At 38.6% G+C, this 22,733-nt stretch overlaps 1 protein-coding gene across 4 annotated transcripts in view; it reads right to left on the reverse strand.

Moving 5' to 3' along the window:
- vti1a (vesicle transport through interaction with t-SNAREs 1A) overlaps positions 1-22,733 on the reverse strand; it is a 114,294-nt gene that overhangs the window by 86,928 nt on the left and 4,633 nt on the right. For all 4 annotated transcript variants that reach the window (XM_005919637.3, XM_042219719.1, XM_005919636.3 and 1 more), the window contains exons 2-4: positions 20,060-20,118; positions 19,050-19,160; positions 3,214-3,291 (exon numbers count right to left, since the gene is read on the reverse strand). In XM_005919637.3, the coding sequence (XP_005919699.1) occupies positions 3,214-3,291; positions 19,050-19,160; positions 20,060-20,118 (248 nt within the window). The remainder of the gene's footprint in view (positions 1-3,213; positions 3,292-19,049; positions 19,161-20,059; positions 20,119-22,733) is intronic.

Genomic DNA, 22,733 nt, shown 5'->3' on the forward strand with positions numbered 1-22,733 from the left:
CAAGTCCTTGTGGAGGATTTGTTAAAACTATATGAGGGGCATGGTGAGCTGTTTTTCTCGTTTCTTCCTGTTTAGCTTTATTTTTTCTTTTGCATCCATTCTTTATTCTGGCCAGTGATGCTCGTGTTGCTCGAGAGATATACAGCAGTAAATACAGAATATTGTAAATGGTATAATTACTCCTGCATGAGCGTAGCTCCTTGTGTTTTTGTGATGCCAGCCAGTATTCAAAATTGCACTGCTGCAATTTTTCTGTTATGATAATCAGCAATTTTTTTTTTTTCAAACAAAAGATTTTTTTTTTTTTATCCAATACGGAATTCGATACAAGTGGTAATCTGCTTCCTTTGTAGGCTGTAAAATCTGGTCCATGCCGGCTCAAACCAGCACAATCTCTTGTGGCCAAGCCTTCTGCTGTGACTGAAATCGAAACTATTCCGTATAGTGTTCGTGTGTGAAAAATGTGTGCGCATTTGTTGCTTTGTGTGTGGCGTCTGTGTGTGCTGACAGTGTGTGCGTGTGTGTGTGTGTGTGCGCGTGTGTTGCATGCAGAGGAAACAGAAAGGGAAAAAAAAATGTGCAATGGTAGCCTACCACATTATTAAAAAAATGAGTGATAGTGCCAATTCAGTCTCTGTCCGCATACAGATAACGAATAAATGCCGAACTCTATTAAATCGTCCTTTAGCCATTATCGCAGGGCCAACACGCCATTTTCAGAACTTATGACGGTTCCCTATTTACTTAGCTATAAATCCTTGCCATGTAACCAACAGATTTGTGACTGGTAATGATCTGCTCAGCCAGGGCTATATGAAATGATCCTGACCTCTTTCAGATCGTCAGGAATTAAATTGACCGACTTGCCCCGGCCCCCACCATCTTTTCCCCTCTCCTATCACCGCCGTCTCGTTAGATAAAAAAAAACCCTGAAGTTGCGAGTACTCCACTCACAGCAAGACCAAGACAAGTATTATCTCCACAAGTTTTTAAATGAAAATGAGGCAAATACGGCACCTGGAAGAAAAAGGATAAATGTACATCATCTATTTACTTTGCTTTTGCCCCCGAGATGAACTCTTTCTTCGGCTTTGTATGGGTGTGTGCGTGTGCGCGCCTTTCTAGGTGTGTGTTTGTGTGTATGTGACAGTTTTAGATTAGTTTTGAATTTTTAAAGTTGAACAGACATTATCACCATTCATTAAAGAGTTTTTTAAATAAAAAATTTAACATTTTAAGTCCCAGAAGTCTATTCAACAAATACATTTTGTGAATATACAATGAAAGAAGAGTAATAAATCACATATTTTGGCTCATTTTTTAAGGGCATCATGTTTGACCTAAATTCCCCAAGTTAAAAATGTCTTCCTCTTAATTTAAAATTAATAAATAATCTAAATTTTATTTTATATATGTGGATTTGTGATTTTTAATATATATATGATTATGTTATTATTAAATAGGATCAAAAAATAATGGCTGGATTTGTTCATGTATTTAAATGTCACGCTTTGCTACTGTTATTTGTACATGCATGGATTAAAGCCACATATTTTATCTTAACTTGGAAATACAATTATATTAAATAATATAAAAGCAAGAATATTTTTATTAATTAAATTCCAACATCAGCTTTCAAAATCCTATAATGTAAATTTATAGTACTATGCCACAATATTAATCCTAAACTTTTTCTTTATTATTTTCCTCTCAGATTTATACATTTCAGATTTACAAATATTCGTTTTAAATATTTCAGATACATTTTTAATGAAGGGGAAATAAGATTTGAAATGAAATTGGATCTGGATTTTCAGCTTTTCCTTGACAAGATTTTGATAGGACCCATCAGAGTCTCAAATGTGGCATTTCTGACAGCAAATCTCCTTCTAACTTCTGCATAAAATGTCGGAGCCACTTTTGTGTCTCGCTAATTTGCCAAGAATATGCATATCAATTACACATCTAGGCTCGTGATACATATGTTTCTAAGATGCGCGGTTCATGGGTCATCATTGAAATGGTAATATGGAAATGTTCAAAAAAACGAGGAAAAAAAACCAGACAACTTTATTTAGCTTTGCCTGGGTGTGAATCATCTAAATATACTCGCATAGCGCTGTGAAACTAAATGTGCACATATGTATTCATCTTTCTTCTTTTTAGTATGTGGAAAGCATTTATTTGCATGTGTGTGTGTGTGTGTGTGTGTGTGTGTGCGCGTTAAGACACAGTAACCTCTGCAAGAAGACAGCTGACTCTAAAGGCAATATATAATTAGTCAAAAGACATTTTGTCATAGTTGAGAGTGGCTGAGTACAGCTGTGAGCAGTGCTGCTGATGTATTACTGTTTGACTGGAAGCAATTTATTTAAAATTAAGTTTAAAGAGTGTGGTATATTTTTAGCTAATTAAAACTGCAATGTCTTCTTAATACAAACCCCCCTCAAAACTGGTGTAAAAAAAATCTTTTGTAAATATTGCTGACGTTAAAGGAAAATTGCTCATGTGCTCATGTTGTTTACATCCCCAGATTCAACAGGCTGGACTGATAGCACATAAAAAAAACAAAAAAAAAACAAACCCAAACAATTGTGAATACACTGATAGCTAACAGATAAAACGATTAAAAGGGCCATTAAAAAAAAAAAAGATTTCTGTTTGAAGCTTGACATGATCAAATTATTTAGTGACTAAATAACTTTTATTGAGTACTTTTTCAATTTCTTTCAGTCATCAGTAAGGGAACGCATCGTTCACCACTGGAGTTCACAAAAAGACAAGAGAGTAAGATTTAGCGGCTGTGTGTTCATTTTTGTGTGGGTGTGTATGTCTTTGTGTGTGTCTTGATCATGAGGATCTATTATGATCCTAAGTCCGTACCCGGCTGGAGAACAGCTGTGGGACGGTTGGAGCAGGGAGGCTGGGGTTTTGGATTGAAATCTGTGTTTAAGTGTGTATTTGTGTTTAGGTGCACTGCTTGTGTTTGTGTGCGTTGGTCACAATCTGGCTGTGTCCAGACACCGGTCCCATGCCCCGAGCCCGCTCACTGCTAGCCCAGCTTTGCATTAAACAGTGTTACTTCCGCATGGCTTAGTGACAATGGTGTGGTTTCAGCTCTCGATGGCTGCTACGATGGGGCCCACCTCCCCACCCTGGGGGCCAGTCAGCCACCCACACTGGTCTCATTTGGGCCCCTGATTAACACCTTACCTGGCTCTCCGAAGAACTGGCATCATCCCCCAGGAGCTCGTTGCGCACCTCATCACTGTAGGCAATGCGTGACCTTTTCTGCAGGAGGAGGAAGAGGAGGAGGAAGAAGAAGAAGGACAAAAAGAAGAAGGAAGAAAAAGAGGAGAGCAAAAAGAGAAAACAAGTGGGGAAATATTGCTTAGTACTGTTGTTGATGCAAAAACACAACAGGCATTCCTTAAACACGAGAGCCCCCTAATGGAACTCGGTGACAAACCGAATCAAACATGGAGGGTGTGTATATGTGTGTGTTTGCCCTTACAGCACATGTACCAGCAACAAAGCAGTGTTCGGGGTTTGTGCCTATGCCTCCTTCCAAGGTGATCGACTTTACCTCATGCACTTATGCCACAGCGGTGGTGGCAAAGAGCCCCAACCACACACACATATACACCTTGCCCACTTAAACAAATACAAGTTGAGGGATAAAAAAAAAGCCCATCCTGTGTGCAGGGAGAGGCTGAGGAACCAGGGACAGGGTAGAGGGCCAGGGAGATGTATTATGAGGAAGTATCACTTGTCAGCGCTAAATCTTTTCTAGGGGCTGTCACTGCTGTCATCCCAGTGCAGTGGCAGGCTCTGTGATAACACCAATGCTGTGACTCAGACAGGGAATAATTCATCACCCATTGGCGGCCCATCGGATTTGGGGTTGCCTCTCTCTCCCTCACACACACGCACACAAACTCTCTCTCACGCTCTCTCTTTCTCTGTCTCCAGATAGGCTAGAATAAGAGGGAATCCATGTCCCCCCCCCACCCAAGAAAAAAAACACCCAAAAAGACAAACACTCAGACACACACATTTCATACACACTTCAGAGTGTGCCACCTCCGATTGTGGAAGAGTGGGCTGCCGTTGTACTGCTTGTTTACAGACACCCGACCCATGGAAAAACAGCCTCTTGGCATGCCCTCTAAACTAAATACACACCAGCAGCAGACACAGAAAGTGTTTACTAAGCCTCCTTCGCTTTCTGTCACCGCCTTGACAGGGTTTCTAGGTGGGCTGCAGGAGGTGGGCAAAATCAAAGACAAACACCAGCAGAGGAATGAAAATATCACTTTTCCTCAGCACAAATTCTTTCAATTTTTCTATATTTATATTGTAATTGACTAAGTAAATAAAACAAAAGTCGGGGAATAAGCAAAGGAACACCAATTACCTGGTGGGGACATTTTTTCCCCCCTCAAAGGCACTATCCTTTCCTCCTCTCTTTCTTAACAGTAAAAGTTTAAAGAAGCTATAGCACTAAGCACTTTAATGGTGCCTACCATGACAAAAAGCACAAACCAAACTTGAAAATGCCAATTCGAACGTCAGGAGTGATGATATCAAGCTGCTTGATTGAAATAGCTTTGGAACCAATCAAAACTGAGCCGGTTGATTTTATTTATTTGTCTCTCCTCCTAATCTGGAGCACTGAGTGGAAACTCCTCGCTGATGTGATTTGTTATTATCGTGATGGTGAGGGCCACAGTTCTCTGGAGTAATTACTGACTAGATAGACAATCCAGACCACAAAACCCATAAAGAGCGCACCCAAACAATAGCCAACCACGGGGACCTAACCTAACCACTAAACGCCTACTGAAGAAAAAGACTGGCAGCACAGTCTGAAATAACACAGACACACACCGGTATAAAGGAGCACTCTGTCAAAAGATGCTGTTAAAGTTGGTTTTTGAGTATTATTTAACTTTTACCTTAATTGCTCTAATGCTGAATGAACTGGAACAGCCAGTTCAAGATAAACTGGCGAAACATGCGCTATTTAAATGGTCATGAGAGCATAATTAATGAGATCGTTTCTGATTTATTTTCTGTCATCTGAAGCTTGTCATCCTTTATTTAAATAACTAATGCATATGTTTATGTATTTGAAACATAATTTAAACCATATTTTGTCACCTTTAAAAAAAACAAAAAACAAAACAAAACCCATCCATTCCAGCATTGTAAAGCATTGTAAACCTTCTACACCAGGGTAACTGAATGGTCACTGTGTTGCAGTTAGTGCAAGTGTAAGCACAAGAAAAAGGAATTCCAGATTTGTTAAAATCAGAAAGACAATAAAGACAATATAACGACAGCATGTACACTTGTACACCAGGCACACGCGCACTTTTTTTTTTTGCCAGGAAAAACACCCACATATTCCATTTAAGTCGAGTTTCATCTTAAAGAGCTTCAGTGCAACTTAGGGGGAAAGACGACTTCACCAGTAATTGAGACGAGGAAGCCTGGGAGAAGCATTGATTTGAATGTTGAGGCTTACGTCGCCTTCAAACCATATGCAGGGCTTTTTTGGTATTTCTAAATAGCTGTTTGTTACGGATGAATGTATGAAGGGTTTCTGCAATGAGAACAGAGTAGATAACAAAGAAAGTATAAAGAATGGAAAATGTCATTGAAATGAAAGTGTTGCCGCTACTTTCCCTGTACCTACAGTACACACTCCAGCTTTTGGATTCCCCCTCTGGAAAACAACAGATTCCTAAGTGACTACTGCCTTCCCATTTGATGTAAAATATAAGCAGGTGCAATACTGACTGCTTAATACAGTAACAGATTTTGATTATGAGTTTGGGTGTTTAGTGACAACAGGCACAGTCTCGAGGTCAGAAAGGAGATATCTGGTCTATTGTAAAAACCTTATTTTCCATTAATAATAATAAAAAAAAAGCTCTAAAACTAACTCAATCTATTTACAGTACGTGGAGACAGAGCTCCGCATCTTAAGACGAAACCAACTAATCAGGCTTTGTAATCTAAAAAAGAATACGTGCTTTCAGAAGATACCTTATTGCTCAGAAAAGGGGGGGGAAAAGAGCTTTTTTTAAATCCTTTTGAAAGGTCTGTCTTTTGTCACTTTTTTTTTTTATCTTGGGTGAGAATTTGCTTCTATTCCCGGAAGCACACAAGAAAAGTACAAAAGGTACATCTTAACTTTATGCAAAGTGGCCTGCCTTTAAAAACTCCACGCATCCCGTCAAATGAGGCGATGGAGGTGCTGGTGTCCTGTCAAAAACACACGTTTTACCTCTGTTGACATGGATAGCAGAAAAAAAAAAAAAAAAAGTATTCTTCTTTACTCATCAAAACATAATTACATATGCACGCATAACAATTCATATCAGATATGCTAATCAGTTCAGCATAATCCTCTGAGCAGCAAATGATATTAATTCAATTATAACCAATACATGGATATCTTATTTGTGTACAATTCCTTTATAGTCTATGAGCATGCAATGGTATACTTTTGTTAAATAAACATGACGACTCTTAATTCCTTCATAAACTACTCACAGAAAAACACGTTATTAATTGTAAAAAAAAATAATAAAAAAAATAATAAAATAATAATAATAATAATAATAATAATAATAATAATAATAATATGACCTTTCAAAATAAATTCAAATCAGTCTCCAATTAAGGTCTCTGTAATATTAAACAAAACTTTCTCAGAAAAATTCAAATGAAACAAACTGAGATCCATATACACATTTCAATGCCCTCCAACTCTCCTCCTTGCTTTTTGCCTGGTGCAACGAGTGACACAAGGACAAGTCGAATAATTGTGGCGCCTAGAAAGCAGAAAAAAAAAATGTAAACAGTTCATTAGATGGGAAATAAAAGGCGTAAAAATACCCAGGGGCAGAGTGTAATGAGGGGCCCTGAAGTTCCTCTGCAGACGCTTTTTCCCTCTACTTTCCCAAGCTTTTCCTTTTCACCCTGCACACACGGCTGGTGGCATAGCATGAAGAGTAATTAACCACATTCAATTTATAGTACTAGGCTCCATTACAAGGTTTTTCACCAGCAGGTGAGCAACTGGGCAAGTTAGACTTAATAACTCTCATGTCTAACGCCATGTGATTGCCTCAAACTGACATCCAGTCCTTTCATTTTCCTCTCCCGGTTGCTCTAGGGATGCACAAAATGTGAAAATCCAAATAAAACTAAGGTGAGTATAAAATGATCTAAAATGAACATCCTGTAAAAATAAATAAATAAGTAAAAAAATATTTCTAAAGTCAGCACAGAAGTGACAATGAAGTGGAGCAGTAAAATGTGTGTTCACAAAAATGTGTGCTAAACTCAAAGGTTATCTATTTCACTTCCTCTCCTCCCCTGCTGTGATATTTTCCCAGGTGATGTGTGGACCAGCGCCAGCAGGCCCCACTCTGGTTCCCCCCACAAGTGGGGGCAGAGGTGGGCTGATGCGGCATGGCGTTAAAAGGAAGCTGAGACCTTTAAGCAGGCACAAGTATCACAACAGCATCTTAAATAATGCATCTCTGCTCGGCAGGGGTTTAACACACACGCACACACACACACACACACACACAGACACAGACATGCACAGCAAAGCACAAAGCGAAACACACACACACACACACACAAATTGTTGTCTAGCATCTTCTACTCTCCTTTAACACAAACAAACTGGGAGAGGTTGTTCAATTAAGTGCTCCTTTTTAATACATCTGATATATTATCAGACAAAGAGAAGCAGCTACAGTTGGGACTGTCGCAGGAGGGTGTCATTTGCGCCTTTGTTTTATTGCGGTCTTTGGTGCCATCGAATCCTTTACTTCTGTCTGTTGTGCGCTTGTGTGAGTGCAGAAGGATACATGGGGGCTACTGTATGTAAGATGGAGGCTTCTGTGAGCTTTTGCATCCCCGGTAAACCTCCTTTAGAGAACGTACGCGTGCAACATATGTGAACGGTAGCCCGGTGTGTGTTCTCTCCCCTGATAGAAGTGCAGCAGTGGTAGAGAAGCCGGAGCCTTAGATAACAGCATGGGGCCTCTCATTAGCTCACAGGTTGGTGCTTTGGTGGCTTCGACGCACACTGCATTGTGTTCCACCTCGATGAAATACCTCAAGGAGTCTCAGAGAAACAATTGTCAAAAAAAAACACAAATAGAGGTGAATGATCAACAACGGCAAGGCAATAAATGAGCCAGCGACATATCTGAGCAGGTGTGAGGTGAGGAGACTTATTTTAGGCAGACAGAGTGGATCAGCTTCAAAAAGATCATGTCCCTTAATAAAAACCTGACACTGTCTGACACAACTGTGATAAAACTTCTCTTTATTAGTTTGCTTTTTTTTAAAAATCTATCAATCAATTAGCCCACAAGCAACCAAGGTTTTATCATTTGCCAGTAGTGGTTTACACCACTCTGATACCATGCTATTTCATTCTTGCACCTGTGTGAATAGAAGGGGGGTTCCCTGTCAAAGTCATTTCTATTGCTAAGTACTGCTGAGATCAGTCAATAAGCCTAACGACTGTAACCACAAAGTGATAGGCCAGGAGACAGCAAGAGAAGGCGGTGGAAGGAGGGGTGTTGAAAGTGAACTCCAAACAAAAGAGCAAATTCAAGAAGGGCTTTGATTGAAGAAACGCCATATAGTTTTTGAAGGCCGAGGGATCATCTCTCAGTGGTTATTTCTTTAAGGCACGAGGGCCCGATTAAACCCAATATTAAAATATGAAGGTGCTTCTAATGAAAAATCAAAGGCCCCATTTCCCCTCCCACACTACCAGTCTTTCCGTGTCTCTTTCACTCCTTCGCTCTTGTTCCATTAGTTTCTTCCTTCCATAGCCCGTGGTTGTGTAGGAGGGGACAGAAAGAAAGATGGAAAGAAAGTATGAAAAGACAAAAAAGAAGACAGCAAAGAAAATGAGGAAAGAGGGAGGGTTATAGAGATGAGGGACCTAGGTGCTGGTGGTGCAAAACAGAGACAGACAGCATTGGTTGGAGGAGTAAATCAATAGAGCAGAGCCGTCGGGGAGGCGGGCAGCCAGGGCAAGGATAGAGGAGAGGAGAGGGGAACCAGCGCAGGGGCCCGGGCTCCGATCACAACGCTGGCTTCTGGCGTGCAGTGGGGAATAAAGAGAGCCTCCCCAGGTCAGCACCAGAGAAAAAGGTGAGATTAGAGGAAAGTGGAGGAGGTATTTTCACAGAGTGAAGGTGGGAGGGGTTGGAGAGGTGAGTGCTGGAGGATGACGAGGAGGGAGAGTCTATCTATCTATGTGTGTGTGCGTGTGTTTTGTTTTGGGGGGTGGGGGGGTGGAAATGTGCATACAGGATACCTGGCAAGCCAGGGACCAACCGGCCCATTAGCCTGTGGGCACCTACATATGGTTCACTGAACCCTCTGCTGAGAAGAGCTCCTCTCCTATCAGTCTTCCCATCTTTTTTAAAGATACCTTCACTTTTAACCCTTTCTCTGCTTTGGAAAGAGGCTCACTCCTGACCTCGATTTATGATTCATTTTTGTTTGATGTCTATTCTTGGAGTGTTATCTAAAATTGAAAAATGTAATAAAAAAAAAAAAAAGAGGAAAAAAAAACCTAGACACAAAGGGAGAGAAGTTGGGCCTGGTGAGCATGTGCGCGTCCCTCGGTGGACACGTACACAGAAGACTATCTCCTTCAGTGCTTTGCCTTTTCTTGTAATGTGACCATTGTTGGCGTTGAATAGCTGGATCATTAGCATAAGAATACAGCAGCACACATAGAGACTTAGCCAGATCATTATCTCTATATATTTATGTATACTTTGTTATTTCACTAGCCAGAACACATTCAAATGCTGATGAGGCCAGTAAGGCCCCCTTCCAAAGCCCTTCCAACATGTGCCCTCCTGAACTTCCCAATACACTTACGAGTTTCCTGGGAGTGTGCAGGTTCTGTGCTGGAATTCACAACAACGGCGCAGAAAATTTTTAAAAAGCAGTCAACTGATTGGTACAGACAAGACTTTCTTGCACCTCGTAAGCCAATTTAAAGGAAATTGTCTTATATTCAACATTAACACAAAGAAAAATGATGCTTTATTTATTTTTTAAACAAAAAAGTGCTAGAATATCCACAAAATAACCTTAATTTAATGAGCTATTTGATTGTTTGCAAATGTCTTTTGTGAAATGAATAATTTCAGAATAAAAATACCAAGACAAAAACATACAAAAAAAGAAGGAAAAAAAACAGCTTAACGGAGAACAAACAAGTGCTCTATGGTGATGAGGGGAACAAAACTAAAGAGTTTAGTCTCACTGCAGGAGTAAGCTGATGCTCTAATGCTGGCCAACCTCTGGGATAATTGAAAAAAACAAAAAAAACAAACCTTAATTCATCTTCCACAATGTAATTCTGATCAAGGCCACAGCCAGATTCCACTGCAGGCTTCAAAAACACCCGAGAAAAGGCAAAATTGTTGGTCGCTGAGAGCAAAAACGGTTTCCCTTTCTTTCTGGCACACTCCCTCATTAGAAACACTTAGGATGAGAGGAAGAAACCAAGTTAATTGTGTGTGCATGTGTGTGCATGTTTCTGTGAAGGGGCTGTGAGCAAGGGTTAAAACATGTGTAAACATAGAAGTTTTACTCTAAAGAAACACCACTAAAGATGAAATATACAGAGTTTTCCCTCCATTTACTCCTTTCCCCAGCCTTGGCGTCTCTGAGCCTTACTTATTAAAAGCAAATGCCACTGCCTAAAATACAGAGGAAAAACACAGACCCAATGATTCATAATATATTTCATAAATACTTCATGAATCCCTTCACCATACTTAAGCCAGTCTGGCAAAAAAAGAAAACATTGTCACCTATTCTAGTACCCGCTTGTCAGCACATCACTGGGGAGTGGGTGTCACATGTCACTTCTGGTTTACACTACTGCGTGGGACAGGCTCGGTGCACGAGAACCGGGGGTAGGACAGAAAGAAGAACAGAAAGGAAAAGAAAAGTGAAGGGGAGGTGGAAAGGGGAGTAAAGAGAGGGAGGAGGGTGGAGGAGGAGCGTGGGGGTGCTATCATATCATCACCCCATGTCTTTATATTTTCCCCCTATTATCTTTGGCCCCCACTCACTCCAGTCACTCAATCACACAAGCCCTGAGGACAGTGAGGGGACCTGGGAGGGCCTTCGCTTCTTGGCAGACTCAGCCAGACAAGCGTCTGAAAGCTATACTGATCGCTGTCAGTGAGTGTGAAAGTACGGTGACTTTGGAGGGGCCAGGAGAGATAAGCGAGAAAGGAAACGATCGCGTGGAAGGATAACGGCCGAATTTGCACACTGCCAAACAAATCCTGTGCTCCAGGCATAATGCAGATACCCCATCCATACAGAAGAGAGTTCACATGAAGAGGCACAGAAGAAGCAGGGGATGATGTGTTTACAAATTACGGCCTATCTGTGTGATATTTGAGAGTCAAACCCTACGACAAATCATTTTGTTAAAGAGCACACACCTCGTTAGCAAGTAAATTTTGCTGTTGTGCCAATTTTATCCTAAACATCAGGCTTACTGGAAATTACACAGCATAATTTCAGTCTGGTTTCTTTGAGCAATGCTAAAGAAATTACTCATCTACCTTAAAAATCAACTTTACATTCACAACCACCGAGAACACCCTATTAATTAATTAATCCTGAACTGGTGTCAACGCCTATATTTTGCCCAAAAGGACATTTCTAAGTTGAGACGCAGACCCATCAACATTCAACGATACTTCCATTTAGACTTAACCGGCTGTTAAATTACATTTATCAATTATCCCCTTCTTTTAATGCTTCCAACACAATTTACACATGTAAAAACACACATGTTTTTTAAATAAAAAAAACAAACAAAAACTAAGCAGAATTAGCAAAGTATTGCCAAAGTATTGTCTCCCGTTTTTCTATAAAAACCGAACACGGCACTTTTGGACAGCACAACTTTTTGTCCTTATTGTGACACTGTCCTTCAACCCAGATTTGACCTAGCATTGCCATTACGCCATCAAACATGTAAAAAAGTAAATAAATAAATAAAATGGTTTCAACATGAGTGACAAAAGGCTAATCCACAAATGAATCCCATCTTGGTGTCCATAAAGGGGACATGGTAAAGCCTGCAATACCACAAATCCGCAAAGGGCTTGTGCAAGACGTACTGCTCGCAACGATTTCCGAATGAAAGCCAGAATTCATAAGTAGAAGAAGAAGATCTATTTGCTTACATCCTAAATCTGCACTCAGCGCAGAGGAAATATAGGGAGAGAGGGAAAAAATCCCTGTCAATTCAGGGAACTCTTTTATGACTGGTGATGAGTGATTAGACTTTGGTGTTGTTGATGGGTTGTTAAGCAACAAACCATGAAAAGAGTCAATCTGCATTTACTCCTCTGTGTTTAATATGAACAAGTAAGCCAAGGCAACCTAATGCGATTTATAATGTCTAACATCCAACTAATGTTGGTCTGTCATGTTGTTGCTTGCAGAAGTCACTTTAATGAGGACAAGGGGCAAAAAAAAGAAGCCTTCAAGCGGGATTACAACAATGCTAATATATAATCGCTAGTTGTATGTTTAGCTTGGAATGTACAGTCGCCCAAAAAAAAAAAAATCTCACTTCAAAACTTAAATCTCAACATAATTACGATCCAGTTGTGCAAAAAAACTGCATTTAAGATGCCAGAGCTCTTTAAAACAAATAACTTTTTCATTAAATGACTTTGCAAACTCTTCATTCTTTGCTAAGGTTAGTAACTGTGCCAAAAGTAATGAGTTTATGACCACTCTTGTTAAAGCTGGATAGTCTCTACAATCTTCAAGTGTCCATGATCATTTATTTAGTTTTTTAAGATAATGAAAAACATGAAAATGACCCTCATATTCAAGTGTTTGACTCCGTTCCATCACTCAAAATTCACATTTCAAACACTGAACTCCAACTTAGTGCAGAAGCCAATCACACAAAGACAAAACCCTGAAAATTAAAATATAAACCCAGAAATATGTTAATTCATTGCCACTGATGAATAGTTTGTGGTTGACCATCAGATTAAGAGGACACAAAAAGTTTTAAGTTTAGGGCCAGAAAAAAAAAAAGTCTCATGGAAAACTTCAGATAACACTCTCAAACATGTTTTTGAGCCGCGTGTAGGAATGTCAGTAGTCATTCATTAGTAACTCAGTCTTGATCGAATTTGAGCATTAAATTATCTGTTATATCTGTGCATCCACACTTTAATTAAATCATTTCTACATCAAAAAAAGCTTAAAAGGTGCTGTACTCCAATTCATTAAAGCCATTTTCAGTCATTGCCTCAACTGAAAACTACATGTCAAGTCTCAAGATATCATTATAAGGTCAGTGAAACCACTTATGAAATTGATATATGGAGTGAAAATATTCAATACCATTAGCTTTTTCATTCCATTCACCTCAGTGCACCTAGCAGATAAACTGTTGAATTTCTCAAGGCTGACCAACTCTTTTCCAAATGCATTAATTATCTCCCTTGGCAGACACTGGGAGGCATTCCACCGAAAATACTTTTATTAAAGAAAAAGGCAATCCACACATCCTATTTGACCATGACTGAAGCTCCAAACAATACCCCAACAGATAACTGGAAATTAGTAAGGGATAGTTGAGTTCCTGTGACAGTTGGCCTCATGATTTAACATCAGGGTCCATGTCGGAATAAATGAAGCTGGGAATGAAAAGACAAATCATCACCTCAATCTTACTGAATGGGCTCCTTCTGAATTTAAGTACTGCACTTCAGGCAAATTAAATTTTGACTGTATCGCATTTTTTCAAATCTTGCAATAACTAATAATTTGTACTATGCCTACATATTTTCCGACCTCATAAGACCGGGTGACGATATGAGTTTCAAAAGAAATACTGGCATGTAGATAACATGTTAGTGGGTCCTTGATGGAACATTGTGTGGCGTATTATGACAAACCAAAAATAGTTTTCTATTCAAAATTCAATAAGATGAAACAAAACGCATAACACAATGGATCTCGTGCCATCAACAAAACTGCCTTGACCATTATAGGACCTCCTTTTTAATAAATGACAAAAAGATGTAAGGTCTCAACAACAAAACTTGTCAACTTGAGATTTAAAGACTATTAATTAACCTTTTAACAAACAAACATTTAGACCAGTAGAGTTTATTTGGATATAATAAAAAAAAGAAACAATCTAAAGAGGTGAAACATATTCGGAGAACTAGTTGAGAGAAGAAATGAGAATATTGTTGTGAGTTAAAGCATGAAATGTTTAAAAAAGGCATTTCACTTTCCCAAGGACTTGGCATTTAATTTATATTCTGTTTTGTTTGCTTAAGTATTTTTCAAAGCATAATTAAGCAAAGAAAAAGAAAAGAAAATGCATAAACTTATAAGCTTATAAGCAAGAACTCAGATAGGTTTTCACCACAGGGACACCATTTTCAATCTTGCATATTAAACATAAAGCAGAGGTTAGGCATAGCAATGGTAAGAAGAATTTATCAGAGCAAGTCCAACCACATATCAGCAGGGCAAAGTAATTGGTGAATGTGCCCAATATCTTCCTGATGTTGAAGCTTGCTCAAAGAAAATTCTTAGATCAACACCGCCATCTGCTGCCAGCAGGAGGTGTGCTGATAGTCCAAGTAAGCCATGCAGTGAATAATCTCTCAAAAGGGTTCAGGATTTAAAATGGGAAGAAAAAATATGAAGACACTTGTCTAAACTTCATAGCTACTGCAAAGTAATGACCAAGAGTTGTGATTTTTTTTTCTTAAAGAGATCAATACTCCTCATGAAATGTTATATTAAATAATTGAGGCAAAGCTATTCCAGTGAATTTATACCAATTACATAATGATAACAATGATATTAGGGCTGCAAGTTACAGCCACCGGTGCATCTTATTCAGCTAATTACTTACTGATGATTGGAAAAGCAGAAAAGTGTTAAAAATTACAAGGAAATTAGAAACGATTTGCTTGAAATTGATAAAGTTACTTCATTTTCAATAATACCTGAGCATTGTTTGTCATGTAACCAAATAATGATGACCTAATCTAAATAATGTCAATTTTGTTGTTAAAATGAAAAAAGAAAACTCTTCATTTTTATTGAGTCTACATAATAAATCAGGGACCTGACAATGATAAAGAACAGTTTGTCATAGTCAGGCGAAAGGAAGGAGGGGGTCTCTGTACTCAAAATATATTCTGATAAGAGAAATTTATCAGGACTGACAAATGTATCTTTAAATCCTCCAGCCAATGTTGCTTTACGATGCCTCATTATACACAAGTCACACGAATCACACATTTCATGGCGTCCAGTTTCGCTCACACACTTAAAGTTGTGTTTTGCGTGACGCAATCAATGCCTGCGAGTCCTCATCTTGCCCACTGGGACAGACCTAACCTGGCACTTTGAAAACAGTGGCTCTGTTTGCCCAATAGATTTCATTAAATTAAACTTAGGTTAGGCTCTCTTTCCCTGATCAAAGCCACTGCTAAGAGCCATGCCATTCTTCTCCCTCTGATTTGAGCAAGCTGACCCCATCACATAGGATTTTCATTTCCTTTTTATTTATTTATTGTACACTTTGGCTTACTTTTTATTTTGCTTAAGCTGCTGTGTGCTTTGGCTACTACAATGTCTGTTTTGTCGTGGCTCAGCACCTGTGAGATCCCCATGGTCCCCGGTTTTATCACAATGAAGCTGTCACCCAACAAGCCAACAAAGCTACACCTCATATATATATATATATATATGTATATATATATATATATATATATATATATATATATATATATATATATATATATATATATATATATATATATATAAATATATATATATATATATATATATATATATATAATATTTATTTATTTTTTGGGGTGGTTGTTTGATAAGTTTTCTTTCTAGATGAAATGGCTGGGTTTCTGAGGTCAACTCCAGCCCTCTGTCTGAAAAGGAGAAGGAATGAGGTCTCAAGCTGGCACACCAGTGGTAGAATTACTTCAAACCACGGGTGAATGAGAGGATGAGAGAGCAGGTTAAGGGGGGAGACACCCGTGGGAGGCCAGTAGGGGGTGGGTTATGGGGGAGATTTGGTAGTGAGGGAGTGGAAAGGCCTTGATATCCACAGAAAGCACAACAAAGCCGGAGCTTTTTACATTAAAAAGAAAGGAGATTGCCCTTTTTTCCACTCGATGCCTTTTCGAGCCGAGTGTCATGTCCTCCCTAGGCCGGCAGGAAGTGAGAAGCTGAGCTCAGCTATAGCATTTGGCACATCTGAGACACATCTGAGGGGGCTGAAGTTCTTGCCTTCTGAACACTTGCATCAGATTTACGGGAGACGAGATGTACTAGATGTAACTCTGTGAGGTGGGTGATCCTGGTTTAAATGTGCGCTGATTTCACCGCGCCACACGCAGAGGTGTAAAAAAGAGAAATTACAGTCAAACAGGGAGACTCACAGTTAGAAGCCAGTCACTGCTTTTTTATTTTCCGGACACCCGGATTATCCTACGGCTACCTTCTGCTTTTTATTTCAGTACAAGCAATTGCAGACACGACTAAAGTATGCAGCGATGTGCAAAAAAGAATTTAGACATCATCATACTCTCTAAGGACTGTGCACACCGGATTTTTGCATTATAAAGTGCATGGAGGAATGCCATGTTTTGCCAGGGTAAAGAAACAATTTTCGTCGCCAGCACATGCTCGTAAGACAGGGAAAAAAGGCTAGAAACGAAAATTAGCACCAATATCGGCCACAGCAGGTGTTAACTGCTTGATGATTAAGCATGGTAAGAGTGGGGAGAAGAAAAGTTAAAGATTAATCGTCAGCCAATTAAATGCCTATGGCGAGAAAAGCAAGCTGTTTTGGCACAGAGATCTCTTCTATGATCTCAGTTAGCACATCTCAGTGGCGTGTTCACAGATCACTAGCACATATTATTTGAATCTAAATGCGGTGTTTGTGCATATTTACTTGTTTGGAGCGGTGAGGTGGGGGAATATAAAAAGTATTTTGTGGTTAATGATGATTAGATACCAAACAAATATTTAAGAAAAATAATGAGTGTTGGTGAAAAGCATGGACTGTAGTAGTCATCTGAGGTATAGATGGGCAGTATATCATAAATAAATATGTACTTTTTCATATGTGCATAAGTCTATTTTGAGTCTCACAACTGCTACTTTTATTTTGACATTTTGTATCAAATCAAAATTACTCAACACTTGGAATTCTGATTATATTGGCTGTGCATTGTGCATTTTTGTGATGATCATTGCACTGCTTCCCGTTACTTCCTGAAAACCTTCCCATTAAACTTGAGCTATCCAAATATCCTCCAATAAATCCTCTACAAGCGAAGAAAAAGTTCAGATTTGTGTGGAAAAGTACACACTTTATTCATTCCAAGATTTGGAGAAAAGTTTGTTCGTTATTTTGGCCAACATCTAAACTTAACACATTAAGGAGAAGCCTTTGCTGAATTTCCTCAACAGGACTTCAACAATTCAGTATATATTTTTCCAACTCATTCTGAGGCTGTGGATTTAAATCACATAAAACTTGATTCGTGGAGGGACACGTGCTCTCAAGCTCAAGGTCAACGGCTCTTACACTATGGGTTTATTATCATGTTATGAGCACCAGCAAAACAAAACTGACAACAGAAAACAACAACAACCACAGAAAAAAAGATATAGTTAAAGATACGTTACCACTACGATTTTTCTTAACATTATAATGCCAACAATCAATTTAAAATGCTTTCACAAGGATCAATTTAAAGATATAATAATTAAAATAAGAGGTTAAAAAAGTTTTGGATTCAATTGCACTGGATAATTGCGTATTTCTGAGTATTATTGATTACGTGAAGTACCTTGGGCAATATTGGTAGCTCAAAATGTAGACTAAAAGCAAGTGACCCAAAAGACCAGACTGTTCATTAAGCTTTGATAAATCAAGCCAAGACATACAGTGATTTATGAATTACTAAACAAGGCCAGATTCTGCAGCAACAACACAAACACGCACAACCCATTCTCGATAGGCATTGCTTGAAAGTTCAGATATGAACTCTGAATTAACCTCTGTGGATGCACCGCTGAGCTTCAGTGCAAGTCTGTTTGTGAGTGCAGGAATTACTGCGAGAGTGAGAGTTACACGCAAACAGTCCACAGTTTTTGGTGTTTTTCTAACAGTACAGATAAATAAGTAATGATGCAAATTTCATGAGAAAAGAAGTGTTTTTCGAGGATTAATGTTTAATTATTTGGTTAATTTACAGCTATTGCAGAGCGATGGAAGTATGTGAAGCCTTGAAATGTCATGAAAGGGATTTATGCACGTGCCACAAATTCTGCTGATTACTTACAAAAACGATGTGTCTGAACAAAGGCGGTGATGGAACAAAGTGTTACTACATCCTCTGAAGAATTATTAGCAGAATATGGTCATGCACAAAACGGTACTGTATTTCGCTATTGGACATGTGACAAAAAAACAAAACAAAACAAAAAAAAACAAGTAACAAACGAAGGCAGATCGATTGGTCAGGGGTTCATCTTTTTGGTAAGATAATGACACAAAACACTGGAACAACAGAACTGCACGGTGGCCTTGAAAAGATGGAAAACCATCACAGCCTCTGGACTTCATCCAGCTCGTCTGAGTGGAAGAAAAGTAACCCACAAATTCAACACGTGTGTGTCAGCAGTGACTGGTTCCAAACCAATTTTCCAAATGATATTTCTTTGAATATGCATTTATTTTATAATTTAATTTCTGAGTTTAAAAAAGCTGGGGTGTTTGTTTTATGATGAGTAGTTTATAGACGCTTATTTATTATGGAGCATCATTTACACTCTCAGTAAGAACATTACAACTATTACAACTGTTGCGTTTGCATGAGAATTAAAAAAAACATTTCATGACATATTGAAATACTTACAAAGTCTTTCTCAAGCTTTTCCATCTCCTGTTTATAGCTCTTCAGCCTGCTGTTGTACATGGCTCTGCTTTGGATGGGGATCTCTCGCACCTCCAGGTCCATCTGCTCCAGCTAAAACCCACAATTCATCCAATTCATTTAAAGTCAAACATTCCTAACAGAAATTTTAAGAGTCATTTCAAAATCAAAAGAAATACTTGGAATATAAAACACTGCCAGAGTGACAGATTTAGAGCTCATTATAATACAGATTTACATTAAAATATTAAAAGTACAAAATAGACTGTATATGCACATTTTTACATTTAAAAGTTTAGGTTTTTTTATGATCATATTTCCTGTACCAGCTTCCTGAAAAAATTTTTAAGGGCAAGTTTTACAGTTGTGTGCTCCATTTGAACACTTTTGAACAGATTCAACTTCAGCAGCATTAACTTTAATATCCTCCAGTGCCGATTGTAAAATCAAACGCCTTCTGCTGGTGTCACTCAGTTGTGATAAAAGTTACAACAGAGGAAGTATGTTCTGTAAGTACACAATCAAATACGAGGGCTCCTTCATTGCCATGACACGCATGGGCCCAACAATGTCTGAGTGAATGAAGCAAAAGTACATCTGATGCATGGGTAGACAGGTCTCTCTGTGGCAGATTTGGAGGAAACTCATCACTATGGCATAACAAGACAACCGCAACAACAATTTGTTTCTGTCAGGTGACTTTGCTCATGTTTAAACAGCAACATGAAGACACCCACCCAAGATAATGGCTTGAAATGTGTCATAGGGGTGTCACTTAAAAGCAGATTATGGGAAAGTAATCATATGAGGAGGAAGCCTCCTTTCCGCCATGTGAAATATGTGTGCATGTGTGTTATGTCTACATGTCATGTCACCATCAGGATAATACAGGTGCTGTTGTCTGGTGCCAGTGAAAATTGTCCCCTCCCTCTTTCCACAAATTCATTATTTAGGAAATGGGAAGAGGAGAAAATTACTGATCAAAGACATACCAACTCTCTGACTTCTTCAAGCTGTTTGTCGACATTTAGAACCAGCTGTGTCTTCTCCTCTGAAAGAGAAAAAAAACCCAGCAACATATTGATCAGCCGACGGAGGAACAGCGCTTCATGACAACAGCCTAACTCCCCCGCAACGGGGGAAGAGAGGGGGAGAGAGAAAGAAAGAGACTGGGAGAAAACAACACACGAGGACACATTTGAAGATATATTTACACATTCTCTCCACACGACGAGCCAACATTTGATGTCTCTTAGTTATTGGCGTCTATGAGGCCTTTGTTGGTTTCTGTTGAGGAGCAGCGAGACACCTCATGCCAACTCAAAGGGAAGGGAGGTGTCAGCTTTGCTCACTTGCCAGAAATATGAGTCCCACTCAGAATGACTAACGCACTGTTCTACACCTCACCCCATGGCTGCTCTACCACATTACCCATTGAAACTCATTAGGACTTAAGAGTTCCAGAGCAGCGTGCAAACTACAGCGCTTCCAACAGTTATTTAAGGCAACGGCATTATCACTTTCCCTACATCTACATGAACTAGTCTTTGTCCTGAAATTAGATCCTGGCCAAAGATTTTGTTTGTTCATGGTATGCGGTATGGTGTTTACTAATCAAGCATATTTATGTTAACTTAAAACAAGAAGAAAAAAAAAGAAAAGACCATTGCCCAAGGCTTTGACATAAAGTATAAGCAACTTACACATATAGTTTAATAATAATAAAGAAAACAAAAAAATGAAGTTAGGAAATAAATTCTTTTATGCATAAATACCATTAATAACATAAAAAATATAAAAGAGGGTAAAGAAAATAACATTTAATGTCATCTTAACATGCAGCCTTTACTTTAGAAACTTTGGGTTAAGAGATTTATGTGCATGTTACTTTATCACACATCCACCATATGTCATTGTTGCACACCCCTGTGGTAACAGCACTCCCCAGCAGCAGCAGCCTCCCTTAAGTGGAACAATGCACCCACCACACAACAGTTCGAGGAAAAAGACAAAGCGATCAATGTAATGCAAAAGCGAAGCCAAACTAATGTTAGAACCATCCCAGACTTGAGGTGTTGTGGAAATCTTTTGCTAACCATGGTGTGAGATATATCATACTAAATTTTAAATAGTTTAGAGTACATTTGTAACACAAAGTTGTGTTAATGTTATCAGTGCATCAGCATATCACAACAGTCAGTCAAAGTGCTGACCTTGTAGTATATTTGGTTTAACAGTTTAAGAGGACACCTGTGGACCTGATATAATGACAATAAAAATTCTGTTAATTATTACTTTTTTTTTTAAATCCCAGAAAACAAAAAGTGACATAATTATAAATTCACAGATAAAATGTATCATTACAAAAAGTGCAGCATCTTAAACACCAGCTCAGTATTGAGTACAGATGGTAAATGTTAAGAGGTGATGCCTACAAAGTCGAACCAATCTTACATTTTTTTACAGTAATTAAGAAATTCTGAAAATGTTATTTGCTTTTGAAACCCCAACAGATGTATTCTAATAAAGGTTTAAAAGCAAAGTATGAAAAGCATTTTAAGTAAAATACAAACAAAAGTACATCACAAGAATACCCAGCTCTGGGACTGCAATAAAAAAAAAAAAAAGCTAAGCCAAGATCTTCGTTTCTCAGGTGCCATAAGCCAACATGGCCCTTAAATTCATTTTTAAAACCTGTGTCCAACCTTACAACCTCTATAGTAAACAGCCAGAGGCAATTCAGTGAAAGATGAGATGACGCTTTCGTACTCAGGCTCAGGCCCGAGCTAGAGGGCTGTGAAATATGTATGGCTATTTACCAAGACTAGAACCTGCTGACAGACGGATGAGGAGTTTTGTACACAGAAGTAAGGCAAAAATAAAGAAAACAAAGGGCTTGGTATTTTTCTTTTACTTTTTATGTTTCATATTTCAATGCCAGTGATTGACAAATAATCTCTTGCCATGAACATTCAAAAGTGAAAACTTGGAGCCATGTTTAGTAGAACAAGGATGTTGAGTCTTGTTCTGTTCGTAGTATTCTTATTCAAATTTCTTCTTGATGTTGAGTTTTGGAGCAATGTTGCAAATAAATAATATACAAAAATTAATGTATAAATATTTTTTTAATTGTTTTGTGAGCATCTAGGTCATGTTTTCCACATGCCATGGCCATTATCAACAACATAACATGCCAAGTAAAAGTAATAAACTACAAGAACAATGTTATGGTTCCTTTTTAAAATATTAAACAGAGGGGATATCATGGGCAAAATGCATCCACTTGGGTAAGAAGAGCCAAAAGAACTTAAGAAAAACTTAATGAGTAGGAAGGGAATTGAAATTCAACTGTAAACTATTCCATTGGTGTCAGAAAACACACAACAACTACTTATGGTTGTAATGCATTTTCTAGCTTTGTACATATTCATACAGGCTTCCTCTGACACAGTCAACAGATGGTGAGAGGAAGCAATGAGAAATTACTCTGCGGAATGGGCTGCCATGAGTCTTCAGACATGCCAATTCCAAACCAGAAATATTCAGTCAAGCGAGGTTTTGTGAGAGCAGCGCCTTTGAAAACCCAATGAGCAAGTGTGAGCCGAGAGGAAGAGATAAAGCTTCCACATATGAAATCTGAAAACTTAAAACAAACTACTAGTTAAC

Source organism: Haplochromis burtoni, unplaced genomic scaffold, assembly GCF_018398535.1.
Source record: "Haplochromis burtoni strain Fernald_Lab_line unplaced genomic scaffold, NCSU_Asbu1 Contig_37, whole genome shotgun sequence".
In the NCBI taxonomy this organism is placed as follows: Eukaryota; Metazoa; Chordata; class Actinopteri; order Cichliformes; family Cichlidae; genus Haplochromis; species Haplochromis burtoni.